The sequence below is a fragment of the Carcharhinus amblyrhynchos genome, chromosome 1 (genome assembly GCF_965287045.1).
Source record: "Carcharhinus amblyrhynchos chromosome 1, sCarAmb.v2.hapA, whole genome shotgun sequence".
Classification (NCBI taxonomy): domain Eukaryota; kingdom Metazoa; phylum Chordata; class Chondrichthyes; order Carcharhiniformes; family Carcharhinidae; genus Carcharhinus; species Carcharhinus amblyrhynchos.
The window spans coordinates 86209915-86235235 of record NC_137324.1 but is presented as its reverse complement, the minus strand read 5'-3'; the positions used below and the strand labels follow the sequence as shown (position 1 = coordinate 86235235).

Sequence of the window (25321 nt, the reverse complement as noted above, 5' to 3'; positions counted from 1 at the left end):
GGGTAAGGTGCCATAAATGATAGTCGGTGCAATTCAATGGGCCAAATAGCCTCTTCCTACAATGTCATGACTCTATGGACAGGATTTTGTGGCTTCACTTGTCCCGAAACCATAAACTCCTGCCGGAGGTCAATGGCCCTTCCCATTGTTGTTCCCTTGCCCACTCTGATTCCTGTGGCAGGCAGGGCTGTAAAATTCCAACCAATGGTTCTGTGTGGTAACTATATTGATTGACAGGAGCATTCAATTTCAACATGGAGGTTCCTTTTTTCAGCTTGAATGAGCCCCAGCAGCTCTGAAACATCTTAGAACTGTTTTGATTGACAGCTCCAGAGTAGATCAGAGGGGATTAGCGTTGTTTACACAAGGAACTGATGGTCATTAGTTGCTAAAAGCTGTTTTGACTGACAGCTCCAGGGCATAAAAAGAGTTAAATTCAATCAGCTCACAGTCCATTAAGCTTGAAGCGCTTCCTCTTTTCACTGTATCTGGTCTATTGATCCCATTTTTTTAACATGCAGTTTTTTTTCAGGTCTCTGACCCTTCCTAAAAAGCAGATATGCTTTTCAACACTGTTTTATTTTGGCATTGGCTTTTTTTCCTTGCCTCCAGAGCTACTGAACCCATAAATTTCATATCATTGCTTTTTTCTCTTACAGTTTTTTTTAACACTGCCAAGCTTCAAGATTGGATAGACTGGGGCTTTATCTTTGAAATAGAGGAGGCTGAGGGAAGATTTAATTGAAATACATAAAATAAAGGGGGGGCGGCGGGTGGAGCTATTTCTAAATGCGGAGAAGTCGCTGGGGACATAGATTAAAAGTGATAGGCTGAAAAATTAAAGTGGAATTGAGAGGAAATTATTTCAACTAGAGAGTGGGAGGAGGTTAAAGGCAGAAAGCTTCTAAAACATGCAGTGCATGGTTATCCATTAGAAGTATTATGATCTATGGGGCTATTGCCAAGGGCTAAAATATGAATCACTTTCAACTGACAGACACCTCTTCTGCTTGGTTTTCTATTAATCAGTAGCCAATCTCCTCACTTCATCCAGTAGTCCCTTCAGAGAGATCATTCATATTCATTAAATAAGACAACAAAATAATTTTGCCATTGACATATGGGTGCAGAATCTTGTCCATTTGAACATTGGCTCTTAGAAGTTTCATAAGTCTGACTTTCGATTTGAAATTGACCTTAGATTATGACAATGCCACACTTAACAAACATTCCAGATCCTACAAATGAAGACTTTCAATTAAAGTACCGGACCCTTTTTACATGATTGTGCTTTCTCCTCGTCAATGTTCGTCTGCTCAAGAACTGGTAGTATTATTTCAATGTAATTCATTGGCACTCTAGGACATCATAAGAAAATAGTAAGATGTTATGCAAGAATGCAAGTCTTTTTATGATAGTTTTTTCATCAGTTTTAGCATTTATGAGTGACATGGTGGACAGGTGGTCACTAGGGGATATGTAAGGGATGGTCTTGGGATAACTGTCCGTCCCTGTGTGAGGAGTGTTTAACTTCCAACGATTAGCTGAGATTGGAAGCTCGTGAGATAACATATGTGTTATTCTATATCTCGCTATTATATACAAGCTCAATACCCTAGTGTATGGTGCCACTCTGATATTCCTGCACTAGGTACAATTTCAAATCTAAATTTCATTCTATTGTCATGGGTGTGTATGAAAGATAGAACTGTTGAGATGCAGTTGCCACTACAGGTTTGATTCACTTATATAAGATAGTTTAAATGGACATTGCATGGAATACCTGTGATGAAGCAAATTTATGGGGAGCAATTCAATTACAGGCTTCAATAATTTTTTTCTGGGTTCTTGCTGCAGCAGAGAGTATCAGATGTAAATCCACAGCTATAACTCCAAAAGATTAGTCTCATAAAAGATCGAACATGATCTTCCTGCATTAATGTGAGTCTGAGTTATTCTTCCTTCAGTTATTCTGAAAGAAGGGAAAATAGGGAGTGTTCTTGAATTTCAGTTGAAAAGCTGTTTGTCGATTCGGGCACATTTGGCCTGGTGTGATTCACATGGGGGCATATTTTTTGAGTTTTAAATTGGTTGAATCTCATCTCAGTAAACGCACTGATTTTCCCACAGATGGCAACAATTAGAATTGCACAGTGGCAACAGTGGTTAGCAGTGCTGCCTTACAGCGCCAGGGGCCCGGATTCAATTCCTGGCTTGGGTCATTGTCTGTGTGGAATTTGCACGTTCTCCCTGTGCCTTCGGGTGCTCTGGTTTCCTCCCACATTCTGAAAGACGTGCTGGTTAGATGCATTGACCCCAACAGGCGCTGGAGTGAGGCCACTAAGGGAATTTCACAGAATTCATTCAGGAGAATCAGGGGAATAGACTAATCATTTTGAGCCTCTGCCTCCCTTCCATTGCATTCTGAAAATAGTAATTTCTTTCCCTTTGAGCCCTATGATGGATCTTTGGTTCTTGAAGCTTTTTCAATGCTGATTTTCAAAATCAACTTGAGACACAGACATACACTGGTGGCCCAGTGTCTGTCTGCAGTTCCTTAGGCCTGCAGCACTCTCTGAGTATAAGGTCCTCCCTTGGCATGTCCAGACCAGGGCAACTGCAGTCTACTATCACCAATGACTTGCATTCTATGAAGTGCCTTTAACATATGTAAACATCCCAAAGAGCTTCAAGGAGCACTACCAAACAATTTTGACACCAAGTCATAGGAAGGACATACTAGGTCAGGTGACCAACAGTTTTGTCAAAGAAGGAGGTCTCAAGCAGAATCTTAATGGAGGAATGTGAGGTAGAGGGCTTTAGGGAAGGAATTCCAGAGCTTGGGGCCAAGGCAGTTACCAAGGATGGAATGATTAACATCAGAATTACACACAAGGCCAGAATTGGAAAGTTGTAGGGTTGGAGGAGATCGCAGGGGATAAGAATTTAAAAAGAAAGATGAAAATTTTATAATCATGGCATTGATAGACCTTTGGCTGTCCATCAAAGCTCCTCAGTCTCATCTTTTCTTGAGAACATGCATCACATTGTACAGTTTGAAAGCTCCGACCCTGACAGTTTCAGAGTGAAGAATGGAGTGAAACAGGGCTGTGTCCTACCCGCCCCCCCCACTCTGTTTGGCATTTTCTTCTCCATGCTCCTGACCTTTGTCTTCCCTGAAGATATGGAAGGAATCTACTTGTGCACTGTGTCAGCCGGTACAGTTGTACAATCCATCTGGACTGGAAGCAAAGACAAAATTACATCACGTCCTGATCAGGAAACTCCTCTACACTGATGATGTTGCACTAGTCCCCCACATGGAAACACAGCAACAAAGACTATGGCTGTCTGTCCCCCACCTGAAACTTTTTCTCCCTGACTCAAAGCATCAAGAAAACTGCGGTCATAGGACAAGGTGTTGCACCTGATCCCCTGATCACACTGAACAACACCCCAGTGGAAGCAGTTAGCAAGTTCTGCAACCTTGGGTTCACGGTCATACACAATCTGTCCCTGAATGCAGAACTTGATAATGCAGCCAGCACTTTTGGTCAAATCATGAAGTGTGCATGAGAAAACAACAAGCTGACTGTTAGAGCCACACTGATAGTTTATAAGGCCTGTATTACACTGTCCCTTGCTGTATGGCTGTGTAACATGGGTGATTCACAGCTACCAGGAAAAGCCTAATCATTTCCATTTTTAATGTCTGTGTTGCATTCTGGCTATATCTTTGCAGAACATAATCAAAACTGCAGCAAAGTGTGGGGGCAAAGGGTGGGGTGTGGTGTGGGGGCAAAGGGTGGGGTGTGGTGTGGGGGCAGCAGATGGAGGTGTGGTGTGAGGGCAGAGGGTATGTTGCGGTGTGGGAGCAGAGGGTGGGGTGCAGTGTGGGGGCAGAGGGTGTGGTGCAGTGTGGGGACAGAGGGTGGAGGTGAGATGTGGGGTCAGAGGGTTAATGTTATGCACTCATTTGCTCTTTCTCATGAATGAGTGGATTCATGAAGGGAAAGTCGTGTTTGACGAATTTACTGGATTTTTATGAAATTGTGACTAGTGCGATAGACAGAGGGGAACCAGTGGATGTGGTGTTTTTAGATTTCCAGAAGGCATTCGATAAGGTGCCTCACAAAAGGTTGCTGCAGAAGGTTAGGGTACATGGAGTTGGGGGTAAAGTGTTAGCGTGGATAGAGGATTGGTTATCTAACAGGAAGCAGTGAGTTGGAATAAATGGGTGCTTTTCTGGTTGGCAGTTGGTGACTAGTGGAGTGCCGCAGGGATCAGTGCTGGGGCCTCAACTGTTTACCATTTACATAGATGATCCGGAGGAGGGGGCTGAGTGTAGTGGAACAAAATTTGCTGATGACACGAAGATGAGTGGAAAAGCGAATTGCGTGGAGGATGCAGAAAGTCTGCAGAGAGATTTGGATAGGCTGAGTGAATGGGTGAGAACCTAGCAGATGGAGTATAACGTTGGCAAATGTGACGTTATCCACTTTGGAAGAAATAATAGTAGGATGGAATATTATTTAAATGGTGAAAAGTTGCAGCATGCTACTGTGCAGAGGGACCTGGGGGTCCTTGTGCGTGAGTTGCAAAAACTCAGTCTGCAGGTGCAGCAGGTGATCAAGAAGGCGAATGGAATGTTGGCCTTTATAGCGAGGGGGATAGAATATAAAAGCAGGGAGGTCTTGCTGCAACTGTACAAGGCACTGGTGAGGCCGCAACTGGAGTACTGTGTGCATTTTGGTCCCCTTATTTTTGAAAGGATATATTGGCCTTGGAGGAAGTACAGAGAAGGTTCACCAGGCTGATACCAGAGATGAGGGGGGTTAGCTTATGAGGAGAGATTGAGTAGATTGGGCCTGTACTCGTTGGAGTTTAGAAGGCTGAGGGGGGATCTTATAGAGACATATAAGATAATGAAGGGGCTAGATAGGGTAGAGGTAGAGAGATTAGAAAGGAAACCAGAACTAGAGGGTACAGCCTCAAAATAAGGGTGGGGGACAGTTTAGAGTAGAGTTGAGGAGGAATTTCTCCTCTCAGAGGGTAGTGAATCTTTGGAATTCTCTGCCCATTGAAGTGGTGGAGGCTACCTCGTTGAATGTGTTTAAGTCATGGGTAGATAGATTTCTGATCAGTAAGGGAATTAAGGGTTATAGGGAGCAGGCGGGTAAGTGGAATTGATCCACTTCAGATCAGCCATGATCTTATTGAATGGCGGGGCAGGCTCAAAGGGCTAGATGGCCTACTCCTGCTCCTATTTCTTATGTTCTTATGTCCTTTTCCCCAGTCACTTCCATCACTTACTCATTAGTCTTTCTGCCTGTGTGGCATATGCAGAACACCATTCTATATGTCCACTTTGTGAATACATTCAGTTTATCAATAGTCTCTTTGCTTGCTGTCCATGTCTCTGAGGCATACAACATAGATGACAAAATGTCACACTCCAACCTTCGTTTTCTAAGATAAACTACTGCTCAGTTAAATAAAAATGGAAGTGTGGTGCAGTTAAAAAGACAAAGACTGCTGACTGGGGAGTCCAGACGTTGTACTCTGACCCTATTTAAGTTTCAGTAATGATGAGTATAAGCCAGTTGGCATTATGGAGTTCTCAATTTGCAGGGGTTGATTGTACTGTGATGAGAAAAACAAGCTGGAATGCTCCTTTCTCTCATTGCTGCATAATGGATGAAGTGGATTGATGCAGTTAGCAGGTGTTTTGACAAGGGAAAGGAAACTAGCTCAAGCTATTGTTTCATACCTCAAAGTCTCAGCCTGCTCAAAACAAACACTCCTCTGTCAAGAGCTATGATGAAAGTGCTAAATTGTTTGCACCCACTGATCTGCACCCATCCTTAGATGTACATCCTTAGAAATAAGTTTGAATGTTTGGCCTTTGTATTAATCATACATAATAATAGAACTTTTGCAAATTAAACATCTCTATAGCACAGTTCAACAGCAAACCGTGTTTTACAGTAATCGGTAGCTATGGTTGTTGCATGTGTTTTGTGGAGAGTGGAGAATATAACCAGGATTTAACTGACTGTCGATCGATTGATGGAATGCCTGTGTGTTTTGGTTATGTAATAGTTAGCAGACACATCAATAGGCATAGTAAAGCAGTAAATTACTGGAGAAATTTCAGTTGATAGCAAATATGGAAGAAATTAAAGCTGATTTCCTTTTAAAAGGCAAATCGTAAATTTAAGAAGGTTCTTGCTGCAGGGGCACTGAAATCCTGTGATTTGTGTTTGCAAAGCATATTTAAGGAATAAACAATTTGTTTACTTGCAGAAATTTATAATTCAATTCCAAATGACAGTGAAATAGAGTTTATCACAAATCACATATGTAACTTATCTGTCCAACATTTCACTAACATTCTGTTTGTCTTTGGATGTTACATGTGATGCAAAACCCCTACTAGTCAGAGTCTGCCCTCTGTTGAACACAGTCAGTATAGCCACAGGCACAGAACCCACTTTTGGACCTCCACTCCTTTGCTCACCAGCTGTTTCCTGATTTTCTGCTCTTCAGTGTCTCCTCATTAGTGTGAGAAACATCACTTTAAGAGCTTTTCATTAGATATTTAACCTCCCATCTCATTGCTTGGGGCAATTTGCACAGGGAGCACATACTAATGATTTTTTAAAAGCCGTTAGTCCTTTCTCAGAGTTATAGAAGCATGGAATAGAATCCTTACAAGTATAGAAGGAGGTCATTCAGCCCATCAAGTCTGCACGAACAACAATCCTACCCAGGTTCTATCCCTATCATCCCACGTGATCACCCTGCTAGTCACCCTGACACTAAGGGGTAAGTTAGCATGGCCATTTCCACCTTACCCTGTGGGCAGCACGGTGGCACAGTGGTTAGCATTGCTGCCTCACAGCTCCAGGGACATGGGTTTGATTTCCAGCTTGGGTCACTGTTTGTGTGGAGTCTGCACGTTCTCCCCGTGTCTGTGTGGGTTTCCTCTGGGTGCTCCGGTTTCCTCCCACAATCTGAAAGACGTGCTGGTTAGGTGCATTGGCCATGATAAATTCTCCCTCAGTGTACCCGAACAAACACCCGAGTGTGGCGACTTGGGGATTTTCACAGTAACTTCATTGCAGTGTTAATGTAAGCCTACTTGTGACACTATTAAATAAACTTTAAACTTAAAGAAAACTTTACCCAACATACCTTTGGAGTATGGGAGGAAACCAGAGCAGCTAAAGAAAACCCATGCAGACATGGGCAGAACATGCAAACTGACAAATTCCAAAACCAAATATACAAAGCAAATCATATCATGACACATAAAATTGTCAACTAAGCACTCTTGTGCATTTTCTTGTCCCTGTCTTGCGGATACCTTTGCTTGGCCTTGTGCTCCTCTGCAGTGCTATCCCAATGGTTGAAGCATGACTTTTGGAAGAAGGCTGTTGACTTTCACTGGGGTAGATTGGAACTGACCGTGGGAGGATGCCGCTAAGCAACTCTGGGCCTAGAAAGTCCGACTTCAGATTGCCCCATCTTGGGACGGGTGACAACTGACTGGATGAGAGGCAACATTAGCTGAGTGGGAGGGCAAAAGCTTTCATCTTGAGAGAGGATAGTAGTTCTTACTCCATAGAGGTACTATCACTTCCCTGGGGTCCTGCTTCAGTGATGGTAGTAATCTGTTAGAGGACACATCGCTGACCTGTGCTGACATACCGCAAGTCTCTTTGAACATGCTGTAGCTATTCTGGGGCAGCAGTGTAGGCTTGCCTGGCAGTAAGTTGAGCTTACATTAAAACAGTAAGTTAGCATGGCAATGAGTTGACCTGGCATTACATACACCTGAGTTTCCATGCACTACCCAAACTTTGTCTGGCTTCTGCTTGTGTTGCAATGGAAGCTGCGACATGCCATCAACTCCTGCATTGAAGATGGGTCCACCTGTGTTCTAATGGAGTTGCCCACCACTTGCATGTTGGAAAGGATGCACTCTGTGTTGTGCACAAATCGCTGTGCCAAGTTGGTGCCAGATTCATCCATGCTTCTTGACATTGGCTACAGGATTATTTGACAGGCCTGCCAATACACCAAGCTTTTCACTGTATATTCTCAACTATAGGTTGCCACGAGCTGGCATGTTTTCTACCCTGGCTGCCAGCCACTCATGCTCATTGACTCACTTGCAGACTCTACCTTGATGCTAAGCTCTCAAGTATGTGCAGTGCCAGTATCTGAGTTGGTGACTGTGAGTGCAAGACTGACCGGTGGTGCTTCTTCTTCTTCACATTCTTCTCTTCCATCACTGCTAGGAGTACTTGGGTATTTGGAAAGAGTTGCTAGCATTGTGGTGAGGGGACTGATGAGGGGAAGTTTACCCTATCAGTAGCTTGTAAATATGGAAATATTGTGGGTTGAGGAGGACTGGAATGTGAGAAGGAGGATTAGATATGAGGATTCCTCATCTCCAGTGGTTTTATTTCTGGCACTGGCCACACCTTTTGTGATGATCATTAATAAGTGGCTTCCACTGTGGTAAGGACATGCAGCCATGCCTGGATCCTGAGGGTTGTTCCTCCAATTATGCGCGAATCTATCCTGCAAGACGTGGGAAATGTGTTAGTTAGTGTAATCTAATTTGGGTGCTGTGGCAGTGTGTGTACACTGCAAAATGTGGGTGTGTGATTTGCAGCAATGCTAAGTGTGTGAGAGTGAGGTGAAGCTATGTGTTGAGTTGTGATCGATGGATATAACTAGTGGGTATGTGATGGGAGCGTGGTGCATTAAGCACCATGTGAGGCTATTTGTTCAGTTGGTCAGATTTGACATTTGAAGATGCATTTTGGCCTTGACCATTTGAGAGATGTCATAGTTTAGCAGAAGGAAGCCGTTTGGCTCATCAAGACTGCACCAACTCTCCGAAAGAACATCTTACCAGGGCAACCACCACCACCCCCTCCTCAACCACCCCACACCGCCCTATCCCTGTAACTCTGCACATTTACCATGGCCAATCCACCTAACCTGCACATCTTTGTGGACTGTGAAAGGAAACGTTTCTTGTCTCATCATGGCTTGAATATCTCTTTAAGATTTGAAACACTCTTAAAATTGATATTCAGTGTCAAGTGGAGGAGTATTTATATATCTGAGCTCCAACTGAGGGAATTGATCTGTAGCTGTGCTGCAGACCTGGATTCTGACCCATTTCTGAGGGAACACATGGCGAAGGCTCATTATTGTATTCAATCACTTTACCCATCTGTAAGCTAATAGTCCATTCTAAAAACACATGCACTATTCAAAAAAATCCAGTAAATATTCTTAAGTGGGTAAGGTTACACAAAATAATTCTTCTAATTTAAAGTTAATTTTTAAAAAAAATCATCTTCAATGCTGACATTTTTTAAAAAAAACTTTTGAGGCTAAAATCAAGATGATCGATATTAATTCAGCAGATTATTGTTGAATTGGGTTTCTTTTAGTGCAGCTTCAATTTAAATGAATATTGTCCAAAACACTTCTAATTAAAATAAATTAAATAAAATGAAGCAGCATCCTTTACCTTTTGGAAGAATGGTGACCCAGTTATTCTAAACCATGTTCATCCGTCAGCTGAGTCTCAGTATTCTCTGTAAACACTTTGAACCTAATCTTTCATACTGGCTCAGTTCTTTTTTGTGTAGATACGAATGTTGCTGCATTTTCTGTTGCTACTGTATTATTAATCAGAGATTGTTTTGTACAGTTTAATGTTGGAATCTTCTGAAATAGCAATAATAAAGTCCACATTGACCCAGTTGCGACTTGCTGTTATGTTTTTAAATTGTTGGAATATTTCAGCAGTTTATAGGAAACATTATTTTAATACGGACTATATAACCCATTTCTAAAACGTTCTTTTCTTCTTTGAAGCAATTCTGATGTGTGAACCTGGTAGACTGATATAGATGATTTAATGTTAGATTTTGCCCAGAATTCCCTCATAAATCAAGCTCTCAGAGTCTGCAGTGTGTATAATGATCTGCTGTGTGAAGGCAGGTCTATTCTGGGAGAAATTGAAAAGCATGTTCTCCAATCATGTAGTCCCTGGTGACTGGTCTCTGTCACTGTTAGCCAGCTCTTTTAGGTCAAGGAGTGATGTTTGAGGGAGAAATGCTCAGTTCATTGGGTTAAGCCCAAGCCTTTCCCAATTGGGTTCAAGTCCAGCTCAGGCTGATGGGATTGAATCCTCCTTGTATATGTTGACTGTAAGGGCACTAGTTTGGAAAATCTCAATTAAAATCCTAATTGGTAATTTTAACTTGGAGAGGGTGCAGTATGACTATTCTGTAGGGCCAAAATGATTACACTGCTGGAGTCAGTAGTGCCATCTAAGGTCAGTGTTAAAACAGAGAAAGGTAACTTTATTTTGCATCTAGTTGTGCAATAACAGACATGAGAGTATTTGATGTTAGCTGTAGATGAATGGCATGGGAAGTCTCATTTTCCCTTCGTCAATATTTCTAAATGAGGGAAATTTTTAATGCAATGGCTTGTTGTGCCATGACAAAAGAAGAATTAAAAAATATAAGACTCTTCAAATGAAAATTAGTAAAGGCTGAACTAGTAATTTGTTCGATTCACAAATTTTCAAGTTTGTGTTTCTTATGCATCCATAATGAAACACAAATGTCATATTTGATTAGAAATGAATCTGTTGACAATTTGCAGGTCTTTCTCCTAACGATGTATCTGTGAAAATTGCATTGGTAAGAATGAAACATTGTTATCCCAGAAATGAAACACCTCACCTGCAATTTGAATTCTTTTTGAATTAAAACCATAACTTTTTGTTTAGGAAATAAGATCCTTATTAGTTACAGTTTGCCATTTGGGTTTATTTTACATGTATTGAGAAATGGACAGGCTGTTCCAGGGCTGATAATATATGTGCTCCTTAAAGTTGGTGTGATTCACGTGTTATTTCTTCATATTTCCTATTAAAAATAATTCCCTTCTGTTTGCAGCAAGTTACTGGCAGAAGTTTCGGTGATAAGGACTTTCGAACTGGTTTGGAAAATGGAATCTTACTTTGCGAGTAAGTAATTTTAATGCTTCTTTTCCAATAAATAAACCGACCAAAGAAGGTGAGAGATCCCATTCTCCTTGGACACTGAGACTGATTTAGCTGTTCGCTGTTTCTTTAAGTGGAGTCAGGGCTCTGCTGTAATTGCATTCATAGCTTTTGTACCCTGTCTGAAATCTGCATAAAAAGCTTTCACTGTATCAACTAAACATAGTTACTTAAGACTTGCACTGCTGAATTTAAAATAATTAGAGCCTATTTGGTGGTTAGCACTGCTGCCTCACACCTCCAGGAATCCAGGCTTGATTCTGATCTTGTGTGACTGTGTGGAGTTTGCACGTTCTCCGCGTGTTTGTGTAGGTTTCTTCTGGGTGCAGTGGATTTCTCCCACAGTCCAAAGATATGCAGGTTGGGTAGATTGGCCATGCTAAATTGTCTCTTAGTGTCCCAAGATGTGTAATATAGATGATGTATGGGGTTACAGAGATAGGGTGGGGGAGAGGACCTGGGTACGATACTCTGTCAAAGAGTCGGTGGACTGAATGGCCTCTTCTACACTGAAGGAATTCTATAACTTCTGATAGAATGGAAAATTAACCTTAGTGAGATTAGTTACCAACAAGAATGATGTGCTTTCTTTTGTGCTAAATTAGCTTCCGGTCAAAGAGTACAATATCAACCCACCCCTCCCAAAAGTTAACCTTTAACAAATAAAAAAATACACATGTCACCATGTGTAAAATATCGGCCAGAAATGGAATTTACCTCCTGGCTTTTACTGTGTTCCATTGCCTGGAACAAATAAATAATTGGCACGTAGAGAGAGGCCATATGGTTCAGCCCTCTGCCCGTATCGTGGCAGAAAACTGTCTTCTTAAAAGTGGTAGTGTTTATAAAATAACAGTTGCAGTGATTTGGTGCCTGGTAGGAGCCATTCTATATCATAATGTCTTAATTCAAACTCCAATCGCATTGACGTTAACTAACGCTGGTGCTGCCGTGTCAGTTGAAGCACTGTTGACCGTACTTACAATGTCAATATGCTTGCGTCTGGTCAACATGCAGGAAAAGTAATTATTCCAATATCTCAGATTATTAACTAATCCTGCAATTTCCTGACATCTGGTGCGTACATGATTAAGCCACAGAATATTTACCACAAATAGGCTTGACCATGAGCCAATCAAATCGTTTATTTGTATGATGTGAACACAGCTTGTTAATCAATTGTTTATTTGGTATATTTGCAGAATTTGTCAACAGATTCTGTTAGCCTGATGATGAAATCGACTGCACTTTAAAGAGTTAGTTGTTAATAAAAGGCAAACTAATCTGTAACAGATTAAATGCTTTGTAGCCTTGCACACATCAGTCCAATCAATGCAAAAAACACTACTGGAAAACCTATATTATGCACTTCCACAGCAGGCAAGGAGAATGTTGTTGACACAAGTTTGCAATCATATGATGCTTATTATTAAGAATTTAGCTGGATTTGCCTCCTCCTGTTGTAAGATGGTCAGGGCAGGACTTTCACCCATTGCTCTGATCCTGCAATGATCGCGGTCTGGTTTACTGAGTTGATGATCATTAAATACGCAATACAGTCTCCTAGTAGCACATCTACTAGCAGGGGAAGTCTCATTTTCCCATCATCAGTATTCATTAATGAGGGAAATTTTTAATGTTATGGCATATGTGTGCCATGATAAAGGAAGAATTTAAAAATTCCCTGCCAACTCAATTTTGAAATTTGCTGATGACACCACCGTTGTGAATCGAATCTCAAACAATGACGAGACACAGTACAGGAAAGAGATAGAGAATTTGGTGAACTGGTGCGACGACAATAATCTCTCCTTCAAAGTCAACAAAATGAAGGAGATCATCAGAAAGCATAGTGGAGTTCATGCGCCTGTCTACATCAATGGGGACAAAGTAGGTATGGTCGAAAGCTTCAGGTTTTTAGGTGTTTAGGTCACCAACAGCCTGTACTGGTCCTTCCATGCTGATGCTATAGTTAAGACAGCCCACCAATGCCTCTATTTTCTCAAAAGACTAAGGAAATTTGGCATGTCCACTATAACTCTCACTAACTTCTACAGATTCACCATAGAAAGCATTCTTTCAGGTTGAATCACAGCTTGGTATGGCTCTTACTCTGCCCAAGACAGCAAGAAACTACAAACGGTTGTGAATGAAACCCAGCCCATCACTCAAATCAGCCTCCCATCCATTAACTCTGTCTACACTTTCCACTGTCTTGGAAGAGCAGCCAGCATAATCAAGGACCCCATGCACCCAAATGTACTCTCTTCTACCTTCTTTCATTGGGAAAAAGATGAAAAATTCTGAGATCATGTAACAACCAACTCAAGAACAGCTTCTTCCCTACTGCCATCAGACTTCTGAGTGGACCTACCTCGCATTAAGCTGATCTTTCTCTACATCCAAGCTTTGACTGTAACACTATATTCTGCACTCACTCCTTTCTCTCCCTATGCTTTGTCTGTATAGCATGCAAAAAACAATATTTTTCACTGTATACTAATACATGTGACAATAATAAATCAGATCAAATCAGAATCAAATCAGAATCAGGTGGGTATATGGGCACCACAGATCTGCATTTAAAATAACTAGCTCTCAGAAATGTTTCTGTAGTAAAACAAGAACATGAGGAATTCTTTTAGTTGCTTCAGTCTGTTCTGCCATTTTACAAAGTCATGGTTAAACAGTACTTTTATTCCATCCATTTACCGTGGCTCCATAATTTTTTATATACTTGTCTAGCTCTTGGAACTGTCATAACATTCTAGTGAATCAGTGTTGCACTCCTTCCAAGGCTAATATATCCTTTCTGAGATATGATGCTCTGAACTGTACACAGATCTCCAGATGTGGTCGTACCAGGTATTTGCATAAATGTACCAAGGCATCTCCTCCCCTTTATATTTGAGCCCGCTAGTTAGAAAGGCCATTAGCTTTTTTGATTTTGTTTTGTACCCAATTATTACATTTTAGTGACCTGTGCACATAGACTTATAAATCTCTTTCAAAATCCACTGTTCCTTGCTTTTAACCACTTAAATAGTACTTAGATCTATCCTCTGCTGGTCCAATTTATTTACATTCATGAGTTGTGAGTGCCATTGGTTGGGTCAGTATGTATTTCCCATCCCTGATTGCCCTTGAACTGAATGGTTTGCCAGGCCATTTCAGAAGGCATTGAAGAGTCAACCACATTTCTGTGTATCTGGAGTCACGTGTAAGCTGCGCCAGGTAAGAATGGAGAATTTTCTTCCTTAAATAAATCCTGTCTCGAAGAATCCTCTCCAATAATTTCCCTACAATTGACGTAAGACTTACCAGCCTGTAATTACCTGGATTATTCTTGTTACCCTTCTTAAACAAAGGAACAACATTGGCTATTCTCCAATCCTCTGGGACCTCCCCTGTAGGCAGTGAGGATACAAAGATTTCTCTCAAGATCCTAGCAATTTCCTCCCTTGCCTCTCTCAGTGTTTCTTGGGTATATCCCATCAGGCCCTGGGGACTTGTCTACCTTAATATATCTCAAGAACCCCAATACTTCCTCCTTTTTGATCTCAACATGACTCAAACTATCTACAAATCCTTTCCCAGACTCATCATCCACCAAGTCCTTCTCTTTGGTGAATACTGATGCAAAGTACTCATTTAATACAGTGCCCATTTCCTTTCCACACATAGACTACCCCCCCTTGTCCTTGAATGGACCAACCTTCTCTCTAGCTACCCTCTTGCTCTTTATATATGTGTAAAAAGCCTTGGGATTTTCCTTAATCCTGCTGGCCAATGCTTTTTTATGACTCCGTTTAGTTCTTCTTACTCCTTGCTTAAGTTTCTTTCTACTTTCCTTGTATTCCACACTTGCTTCATGTGTTTCCAGTCTCCTAGCTTTGACAAATGCTTCCTTTTTCTCTTTGAATAAGCTCACAGTATCTCTCATTGTCCAAGGTTCCCAAAACTTGCCTTAATTATTTTTCATGCTTATAGGAATGTTCTTGAATCCCTATGAACTGACGCTTGAAAGCCTCCCATATGCCAGATGTTGGTTTGCCCTCAAACATTTGCCCCGAATCTAATATTGTTGCCTAATATTGTTGTAATGTAACTTCTAACAGTATTAGCAGTTTAAAGTAAAAAAAGTTAAAGTTTATTTATTAGTCACAAGTAGGTTTACTTGCAGCGAAGTTACTGTGAAAATCCATTAGTTGCCACACTCCACTGCCTGTTCGGGTACACTAAGGGAGAATTTAGTAAGGCTAATGCACCTAACCAACACTTCTTTCGAACTGTGGATGGAAACTGGAGCACCTGGAGGAAACCCATGCAGACATGGAGAGAATGTGCAGGCTCCACACAGACAGCGACCCAAGCCAGGAATTGAACCCGCTTCCCTGTGCTCTGAAGCAGCAGGGCTAGCTACTGCGCCACTGTGTTTAAAGAAAAAGATGGTCATTTGCACATGTGGGACCCCATTCTCCCAACCTGACGCACACATTTTTTGGAGCATTGGGATGGGAGATGCATGTATTGGCCATTTTGCAGGAATCGCGCATATGATCCTGACATGCATGTCTTCACAGTAAAAAGTCTGACAACACCAGGTTTTAGTCCAACCTATTTATTTGGTTGGACTAAAACCTGGTGTTGTCAGACTATTTACTGTGTTTACGCCAGTCCAACGCCGGCATACCCACATCATGCATGTCTTCCACAGTCGGAAAGCAGATGCAGTTGGGACCACCGTGGAAACTGGCAGGAAGAAAGGTAAGTGATTTAAATCTGTTTTTAATGTATTTTAAATGTTATTATCGGGCCCGGCACGGAATTCTCCAGGCCCGATAGCATCTCTGACCCCGCCAGGAGTTTGCCACTCTCGTGGGGCTTAGAGTAGCTCCCCACTTATGGGGAGCTAGTGGGAAACCCTGCAAGAGTAAAGGAGGCAATTGGGGCCCACGGGGGGTCAAGCAGCAGGGGAGTGGTGCCCTCTGGGCAAGGGCACACTAGCAGTAACAGCCTGTGCCACCTGGCACTGCCCAAGGGACAACTGCCCATTCCCAGAGGGCACCTTAGCACTGTCCGTTGGGTGTCAGGCAATGCCAAGGTGACGGGACCTATGGGGCAGAGCCTGGGGGGTAGGCAAGGAGGCAGGATCGATGAGGTGGGACCATGGGGGTGGGGCCTAGAAGGTGGGGTCTGGGGTGAAGGATTGGGGCCAAGTGGGTTTAGCCTATTATGGCAGGGCCAGGGGGCAGGGGCCTATTGTAAGTGGGGCTAGGGAGACGATCAGTGGGGGTGGGATTCCCATGGCCACTCTGCAGATAAGATCGGTCGGGGCAGGAGGGAGGTCAATAATCAGGGCGGGCTGGGGGTGTGGGGGTTGAGGGGGGTGGGGGGTGGTGGCCCGCTGGGGGAGTCTGCCTTCTGGGAAGGGTCTACCTCCCATGGAGGAGGATTGGCGGGGGGGGGGGGTGCTGCTGGGGATGTGTGGGGGGGAGTGTCACTGCTGGGGGTGGGGTGTGGTGCCTGGATATTGTGGTGCTCTGAGATGTGGGGGGGGGTTTGGGCTGGCCCGGGAATGCTTCTGCGGGCTGTGATTGGGCTGTGATCAGGCCACGGGGGAAGTATAGGGGCAATATGGCTGGGTTCCCAGGCTGGCCAGCGATTGAGCTGGCCCGCAAAGTGCAATCTAACAGTTTGGGACCATTGCAAATGCACAGAGTTCTGGAACTCTCAGACTCCGGCGTGAATAGCAAACCGCGCCCCCCTGCCCACCACCACCACCGAGCTTTTAATGATATTCCTGATTGTGACCTCTGCATTGCAGAGTGTGGGAGATTTGAATCTGAACTGCCACTGAAAAAACAATCGTGATTTACACCATTTTTCTCACCAATACAGATTTGGGAGAATCGGGCCCGTAGATTCAAAGTAATGCCCAACAGATTTATTGAAAGAGATGTTTTCTGCAAAGAACAGAGACTGAAACTAAACAGCAGGCTGTGAAGTACTCTAATTATATCACTATCAATCATGTGATCAGCTCTTAAAGCAATCATGCAACAATTTAAAATATTTAACACCATCTGACGCTGAAAAAGTTGTATTGGACAGCACTCACTCACAGGAAATGGTAGATGTAGCAGTAAGAAAATGAAATCTTTAACATCAATTGCAAAGAATATCTGTGTACCTGGAGACATTTATGTAATGAGTCCTTTTACCCTTGCCTTCTTGTAGAGGTTGTATACGTCTAAATAAATGTCTGCAATATACCATTGATTAGACTCTAAGGTGTTCTCCTGCTCTGCAAGTTCATGAATGCATATTGCATTTGAATGAAGAAGTTGTTCTGCTGATTACTTTTCCCAGAATGCCAGTTTGTAATCAACTTGAAATTTAATAACTGATGGAAACTCATGGTTGAAATGTGCAAGTTCTTTTAGAGTCACCTGGATGGCAAAATATGTTCTGTAGAACTGGTATGGGTGAAAATTGAGGGCATCCTGCTGGCGAGACACTGGTAGTGAACATAAACTGCTGCTTGTTCTATTACAGTCCTCAGGGACTGAGTATATGCTTTATGCTGAATGGATTCCGAGCTGTTAGATGGCCTACACCAACAAGAAACCACCAGAATTTAACACTGAAGCTGTAGAATTTCCAACCTGGTGTTGTGAGACTTCTTTCTGGAATTTCCAACCTTCCAGTGACTTGTTTTTAGCTTTTTCAGTCCATATAATGTTAATGAAAAAATGTATTTCTTACCTGGCAATAAATAATTTCAAACTGAAATTTATCTGGCATCTGGCTTTGAAAATTGAATGTGTTTTTGGGTGAATTGCAATGTCACTCAGATGAACATTCTCAGCAATGATCCGGAAACGCTCTGAGGTTACATTTTATGCACAGAATTTTTGAAAGACATTTGATATTTCACACTGAGGATTTGTAGGATAAGCAGGAAATGTTTATCATAGTTACAGACTCCTCATCCATTTATCCTTAAAGGTCAAATGGTGGAAAGTTACTTGTATGTTATGTTATGGCTCAGGTCAAAAACTCCAAAATGTTTTATGAAGCTTGTCAGAACCATCATTTTTTATGTTGAATTTGGCTAGGATGAGCAGGATAGGTTCCAATTCAGTATGATTCAAAAGACCCATTAAGGAGCTTTTATCAAACAAAGTTTATTTAAGAATATAGTTAACATGTACAATAAGAAAATTAGCAACATCTTTTATCAATTACAAACAAGAAACAAAACAACCACTATAATGTATAACTTTTAATGAATATCTCTAATGTGTTCCGATTAAAATGAAAATCCATAAACAACATAAACCTTTTTCATGGGTTTATCACTGCTCAGGCTAAAGCTGTAACACTGGAATCCAGATCCCTGGGTTGAATGCGGGTTTCAAATGATCTTGAAAACTCAGAGCAGTTTGTAGTCATTAGCTCCTTAAAACACAGATTCTTTAACTGCAGGATGGCAATCAGGATGTGTTTTTAACTAACTAATAAAACTTTCAAAATAAAAACAGAGAGAGATTTATTTTGGCTATGGTTCTAACATTGCAGCCACAACAAAACTAAAAACAGCTCTTGTCACCTGACTGCACACAGTTCTTTTCCTACTCTCATCAATGACATCACCTAAGGCTATGACCATGATTTAAGAAACCTCTTAAAGGTACACTAACATCACAGTTATCATGCCTAAGTCTAATTGTAGTTTCTTTAATCACTCACTGTAAAAGAAGACTTAGAATGCTTTTGTACTTATCAGATGAGGTCCATACTTCCATACTCCACCAGTTATCGTACTTAATGCATAACTACATAACTAAGGATAAGCCAGCAATGCCCATGTCCCATGACTGACTTTAAAAAAACTGAAAGAAAGATGAAAAAACTATTTAGATTGCAGAGTAATAAACAGTTGATACTGAGTTTAACTAGAATTCAGTGTCATTACCAGAATTCTACTGCTCCACCTGCCACAAATTTGGAGCGGGAGAGGGGTGGACAATGGAAATGACCATTTATCTCAGGCGGGATTTTCCAATCTTGGTCGAACAAGGCCGTAAAATCCTGTTTAGTGAAATTCATGCAGCTTTGTCTTTACAGTTTACAGTGCCATGAATGAACTTGCATTAAGTTACAGCTTTGTGACTCATTGCCAATTTTATATTTTCTGAGGCTTAGTTACAAATTGATTATGTATGTTATTGATACCACTACTTGTGTTATATATCATCTGTTGTTATGGTTATGAAGTAAAATATATTTTTATTCTTTGGCAGGATAGTATTTGAAAGACAACAGTTGGTGATAATTGTTTCCAGTCAATGTTCATTTTATTTATTCTCCAGTGATTTTTCCAAAAAATGCTTTGGTGACATGTTTACAGGTTTTTGTCTATGTGAAAGTGAACAGTGATAATTTGATGTGATGTGCTTTTAGACACAAATGACAACAGGACCTACCCATCTCCACCAATACAAGGCATGAGTGAGAAGCATGGTGAAATAGTCTCCACTTGCTTGAATGAGTGTGGCTCCAATAACACTCAAGAAGCTCAACACAAACCAGGACAAAGCAATCCGCCTAATTGACACCCTGTCCACCATAATAAACATTCACTCTCCACCACTGATGTGGACTGATAGCAGTGTGTACCAGCTACCAAATGCACTGCAGCAACTTACCAAGGCTCTTTTGACAGCAACTTCCAAACCTGGCCCCCCTACCATCTAGAAGGACAAGAGAGGCAGATGCATAGGAATACTACCACCTGTAAGTTCCCTTCCAAACCACACACCCTCCTGACTTGGAAATAGTCATTCCTTCACTACATTGAGTCAAAATCCTGGAAACCATTTCCTAACAGCTCTTTAATGTACCTACACAATATGGACTTTAATGGTTCAGAAGGCAGCTCACCACCTCCTTCTCAAGGGCAATTAATGATGAATAATAAAGGCTGGCCTAGCCAGCAATGCCTCTAACCCATGAATGAGTAAAAAAAATTGCTGTCACAAGGAAGCGTAATCTTGAAACTACAGCAAGATCATGTCAAAGTGAAATCAGTAGTACTTTTTACCACAAAGTGTATTGGAATTTGGAACTTTATCCTGCTGTGGATGTTGAGTCAAGTGCAATTTTCAGGATTGAGATAAATATATTTTTGTTAGATAAGGGAAAAAGGAAGAAAAATGGAGTTAAGATACAGATCAGCAATGATGCAATAGAATGGCAGAATGGGCGCAAGGGAATGAATGGCTCACTCCTCTTATATTGTTCGTAACTGGAGTGTGAGAAGCATTACGAGGGAGTTAGTGAACACTGAGAAGATATCAGTAGATTGAAAATTGGCAAGTATGGTGGCCGTATTTAAAAAAAGAATGACTGCCCATATGCATAATTGAAAGGTTAATGGACATTGACCTTTATCTCAAGAGGACTGGACTTCAAAAATAAGAAAATGATGCTTCAGCTACACAGAGACTTCATCTGAAAGCTAAGTTTAAATTTTGGCACCAAGGAGGTGGTACAGTGCATATTCATCAGACTTGTGCATGGTGAGTTAACTTAGATCAGTTCATTACAAAAATTTGTCTTGTGTTGTCTTGAGATGGAAGATGGAAACATGATCTAATTGATCATGCTTCCATCAATAGATCAATATAAAGTAGCATTGAGGTGGGTGATCAGCCCCATGATCAAATTGAATTGCATTCTTCTGGTCCTATGTTCCTATGTGTTTAAAGTAATAAAGTAATGGCTAAATAAAGGATAATTGTGTCTTTGAGTGAGGAAATTGAAAACAAAGGACCATAATCTTAAAATCATAGCTCGGCAGTATAAGGGTCTCGCAAAGAAAAGGGTAACGTGGAACTGGGTACTGTACTGTCCACAGTGTGATGTAAAGAAATACATGACCTGAGCCCCGAGTGCAGACTTGTACTGGATAGAGATATGTGTAGAGGACGATCTTATCATCCTAGGAACCAGTTCAGTGAACTTTTGTTCCACTCCCTGTAAGGCAGGTATATCCGTCCTTAGGCAAGGAGATGTAAACTGTGCACAGTGCTCCATGTATGATCTTAATGATGTGCTGTATAAATGCGCTAAGGCTTCTTTACTTTGTGTTATGTATTTGAAATGATTGCATTTCTTCTGGTGTAATGTCACATGATCTGTAGCGATGCAGGCAGGGAGATGCACGGGCTTCTGTTGCTCTTTCACCTTACTCTTGGAATAAGCAACACCTTCTTAATAAAGCTGCATCGTGTTTAACTACAGCCCATAGTGTGACACCAAATTACTCTTCTTTGTGATAGCTACCAATTGATACGTAACAGGTTTATACTTCAATCCCTTTCTTCTTTGCAGCTCTCTTTGCATGTTCATTTTCTGTGATTTGTTTACAAGGCCCCTTTAAAAACTAACTTTTTCTACTTTCTCTCCATTTAAAAAATATTTTGTTTTCTATTTTTCTCACTAGAATGGATAATTTCATACTTTGTCTGCCATGTTCTTGCCCAGTCACTCAACCTGTATACATTTGCACCTCTTGCCATCCTTCTCACATCTTGCATTCCTGTGGGAGACATGACTTTGATCACAGCATGAATTCCATGAAGTTTGTTAGTTTAGTTCATATTTAATTCAATAATGCCAAATACTGTCATTGGAATGGGCTTGAGGCTCAATGGTTGGTTCTTGCCTTGGGATTCATTCTTAAACTGCTGTTTTCATTTTCCACTGTTTTTAACAACTTAATGATTATTAATGATTATTCAGGAACATTCTCAATCAAGGTGTATACATTCTTTAGGATATCAGAATAATCATTATTGTTTAGTGTTAAAAAGCTGTTTGTAGGTTTCTTTACTGGTAAGGGAAGATAGAATTACTTGCAATATATTTAGTCTTGTCGTTGAATGAAATGCACTTGTGTGCTTTATTGAGTGATGACTAATACTGATTGATTCAACAAAATTCACCTCTCTCATTTTATTTCTGCACTTCAAGTCTGTTTGCTCCTGAAATCTTTATGGCATTGGGGAAACAATCCTTCTTGAGATGTCTGTTGTTTGGTGCCTGGCTTTCCAATGTAAATGACTAATAGTTCACAGGCTGAGAAATTGAAATTAGTCTCAAATTAATTGGTACAGATCCACAGTCTAAACCATCCATAATTTGGCAATAAATTGATGGTTTCATTCAGAAATGCCTAAAGAAACTGGCAAATGAAATGCTGGATCAGTACAATATAGGGTGTTCTTTTAAAGTTGGTATATTTTTGGGGATAGTGCACAAACAGCTACGCTCAGCATATGGTTGTAGCTAAAGTGCATTTCTTGATGTTGACACTCAGGGGTTTAATTGACTTTGTATGCTATTTTTAGCATGTGGCTTATTTGTAGAAATGACCTAATTAAGGGTGGGCCCCTTGCTCATTTCTCCATGCCTCATAATCTTGCACTTTCCCTCTTGATTGCTTGTAAGAGCCTTCCATTTTCAATTTCAATGAGCAAAATACTAGGAGAAAGAATACACAAGGCTTTTGTGCTTAAAGGAAACACAATTCCTCCCTGTACAGGATCCTCCATCTGTAAGCAGCCTTTTCCCTCAAGTTTCCAGCTCTTAACATCATCACCATCAAAAATTAACTGATTCAATTGTTGGTCATAGCTCATTAAAGGTTAAAGTTTTAAAAATTTATTTATTAGCGTAATTAACACTGCAATGAAGTTACTGTGAAAATCCCCTGATCGCCACACTCCGGCGCCTGTTCAGATACGCTGAAGGAAAATTTAGCATGGCCAGTGCACCTAGCTAGCACACCTTTCGGACTATGGGAGGAAACTGGAGCACCTGGAGGAAACGCACGCAGACATGGGGAGAACATGCAGACTCTCCATAGACAGTGATCCAAGCTGGGATTTGAACCTGGGGTCCCTGACACTATGAGACAGCAGTGCGAACCACTGTGCCACCATGCAGCCCTCGTAACCCTAAAGAACATAAGAACATAAGAAATAGGAGCAGGAGTAGGCCATCTAGCCCTTCAAGCCTGCCCCGCCATTCAATAAGATCATGGCTGATCTGTCGTGGCTCAGTTCCACATTCCTGCCCTCTCCCCATAACCCTTAATCCCCTCGCTTATCAAAAACCCATCAACCCGCGTCTTAAAAATATTTAGCGTGGCAGTCTCCACCACTTCAACGGGCAGAGAATTCCAGAGATTCGCCACCCTTTGAGTGAAGAAGTTCCTCCTCAACTCCGTTCTAAACCCTTTATCTTGAGGCTGTGCCCCCTAGTCCTACTATCCTTTCTGAGCGGGAAGAGTCTCTCCACCTCTATCCTATTCATCCCATTCATCATCTTATACGTCTCAATGAGATCTCCCCTCATTCTTCTAAACTCTAACGAGTACAAGCCTAGTTTATTCAGCCTCTCCTCATAGCTCAACCCCCTCAACTCCGGCATCAGCCTAGTAAACCTCCTCTGCACTCCCTCCAAGGCCAAAATATACTTGCGTAAGTGTGGCGACCAAAACTGCACACAGTACTCCAGCTGCGGCCTCACCAATGCCCTATACAGCTGCAGCAAGACCTCCCTACTTTTATATTCAATCCCCCTCACTATGAAGGCCAGCATCCCATTCGCCTTCCTGACCACCTGCTGCACCTGCAGGCTGGGTTTTTGCGACTAATGCACAAGGACCCCGAGGTCCCTCTGCACCGTTGCCTGCTGCAGTTTTTCGCCACATAAATAATAGTCCTTCCTACCATTATTCCTACCAAAGTGGACCACCTCGCACTTGCCAACATTAAATTCCATTTGCCAGTTCCTGGCCCATTCGCCTAGCCTATCTAGATCCTTCTGCAGACTCTCCACACCCTCCGCACAATTTGCCGTTCCACCAATCTTGGTGTCATCAGCAAATTTCGACACCATACACTCGGTTCCCTCCTCTAGATCATCTATATAAATGGTAAATAGCTGAGGCCCCAGCACCGACCCCTGGGGCACTCCACTAGTCACCAACCGCCAATCCGAATAGCACCCATTGACCCCCACTCTCTGCCTCCTATTTGACAACCAATCCTCTATCCACGCTAACACCCTACCCCCAACTCCATGCCCCCTTACCTTCTGCAATCACCTCTTGTGAGGTACCTTGTCAAACGCCTTCTGAAAATCAAGAAAGACCACATCCACTGGCTCTCCTCTATCCACCGCCCTAGACACATCCTCATAGAACTCCAATAAATTTGTCAGACACGACTTCCCCTTAACGAAACCGTGCTGCGTCTGCTCTATCAAGCAATTCCCCTCAAGGTGCCTCGCTATTTCCTCCTTGATGACGGATTCTAACATTTTACCTACAACAGACGTTAAACTAACCGGCCTATAATTTCCTGCCTTTTGCCTGCCACCCTTCTTAAACAATGGCGTAACATTAGCCATTTTCCAATCTTCTGGCACTTCCCTGGAATCCAGCGACGTTTGGAAAATAACCACCAAGGCATCCACTATCGCCTCCACCATTTCTTTCAGAACCCTGGGATGCATTCCATCCGGTCCTGGGGACTTGTCCACAATCAATCCCTCCAGTCTGTCGAGCAAAAAATTTCCAGTTCCTGCAGTGCAGGAGGAGGCCATTCAGTCCATCCAGACAGATCCTATCCCAGTATTTACCCTCCCCCTGACACTGAGCAGTAACTGATCCTGCCCAGTGTCCCTATGCTGCTGATGTTTGGAGAGTGTGAGGAAAGGCTCCCCCCGCAGACATGGGGACGGTGTACAGACTCTACACAGACACTGAGCCCAAGACCGCCAACTGAAGCCGGGGCCTCCCATGTTAAACATGGTACCTCATCTGAGTCTGGGGCAACTTAGCTGGGTTGATCCCCCTTGAGGTTGCAAATAACCCTGCTACACCAGTTGATTATTGCCCATCCCAAATTTCTCCATAAGCATTACAGCACAGTCATTATTTTTAATAGTTAATTGTTCCATTTAAAAAGAAAAAGAAGGCATTTATGTTAGCTTGTGTGCTAAAATTAGCACACAGGAAATTAAGCCCCTAAGTGTCAAAGTGAAGAAGTGATTAATTTTTTTTGTACTGATATTCTCTAACCTTAAGCAGCAATTCACTAAAGGATTAATTAAGATGGTGATCAACAAATT

At 41.9% G+C, this 25321-nt stretch overlaps 1 protein-coding gene across 15 annotated transcripts in view; it reads left to right on the top strand.

The window, feature by feature from the left end:
- The window catches only part of LOC145342637 (LIM and calponin homology domains-containing protein 1-like), a 334400-nt gene that overhangs the window by 138983 nt on the left and 170096 nt on the right, over positions 1 to 25321 (top strand). For all 15 annotated transcript variants that reach the window (XM_080188282.1, XM_080188272.1, XM_080188279.1 and 12 more), the window contains exon 2: positions 11004 to 11074. In XM_080188282.1, coding sequence (XP_080044408.1) covers positions 11004 to 11074 — 71 coding nt within the window. The remainder of the gene's footprint in view (positions 1 to 11003; positions 11075 to 25321) is intronic.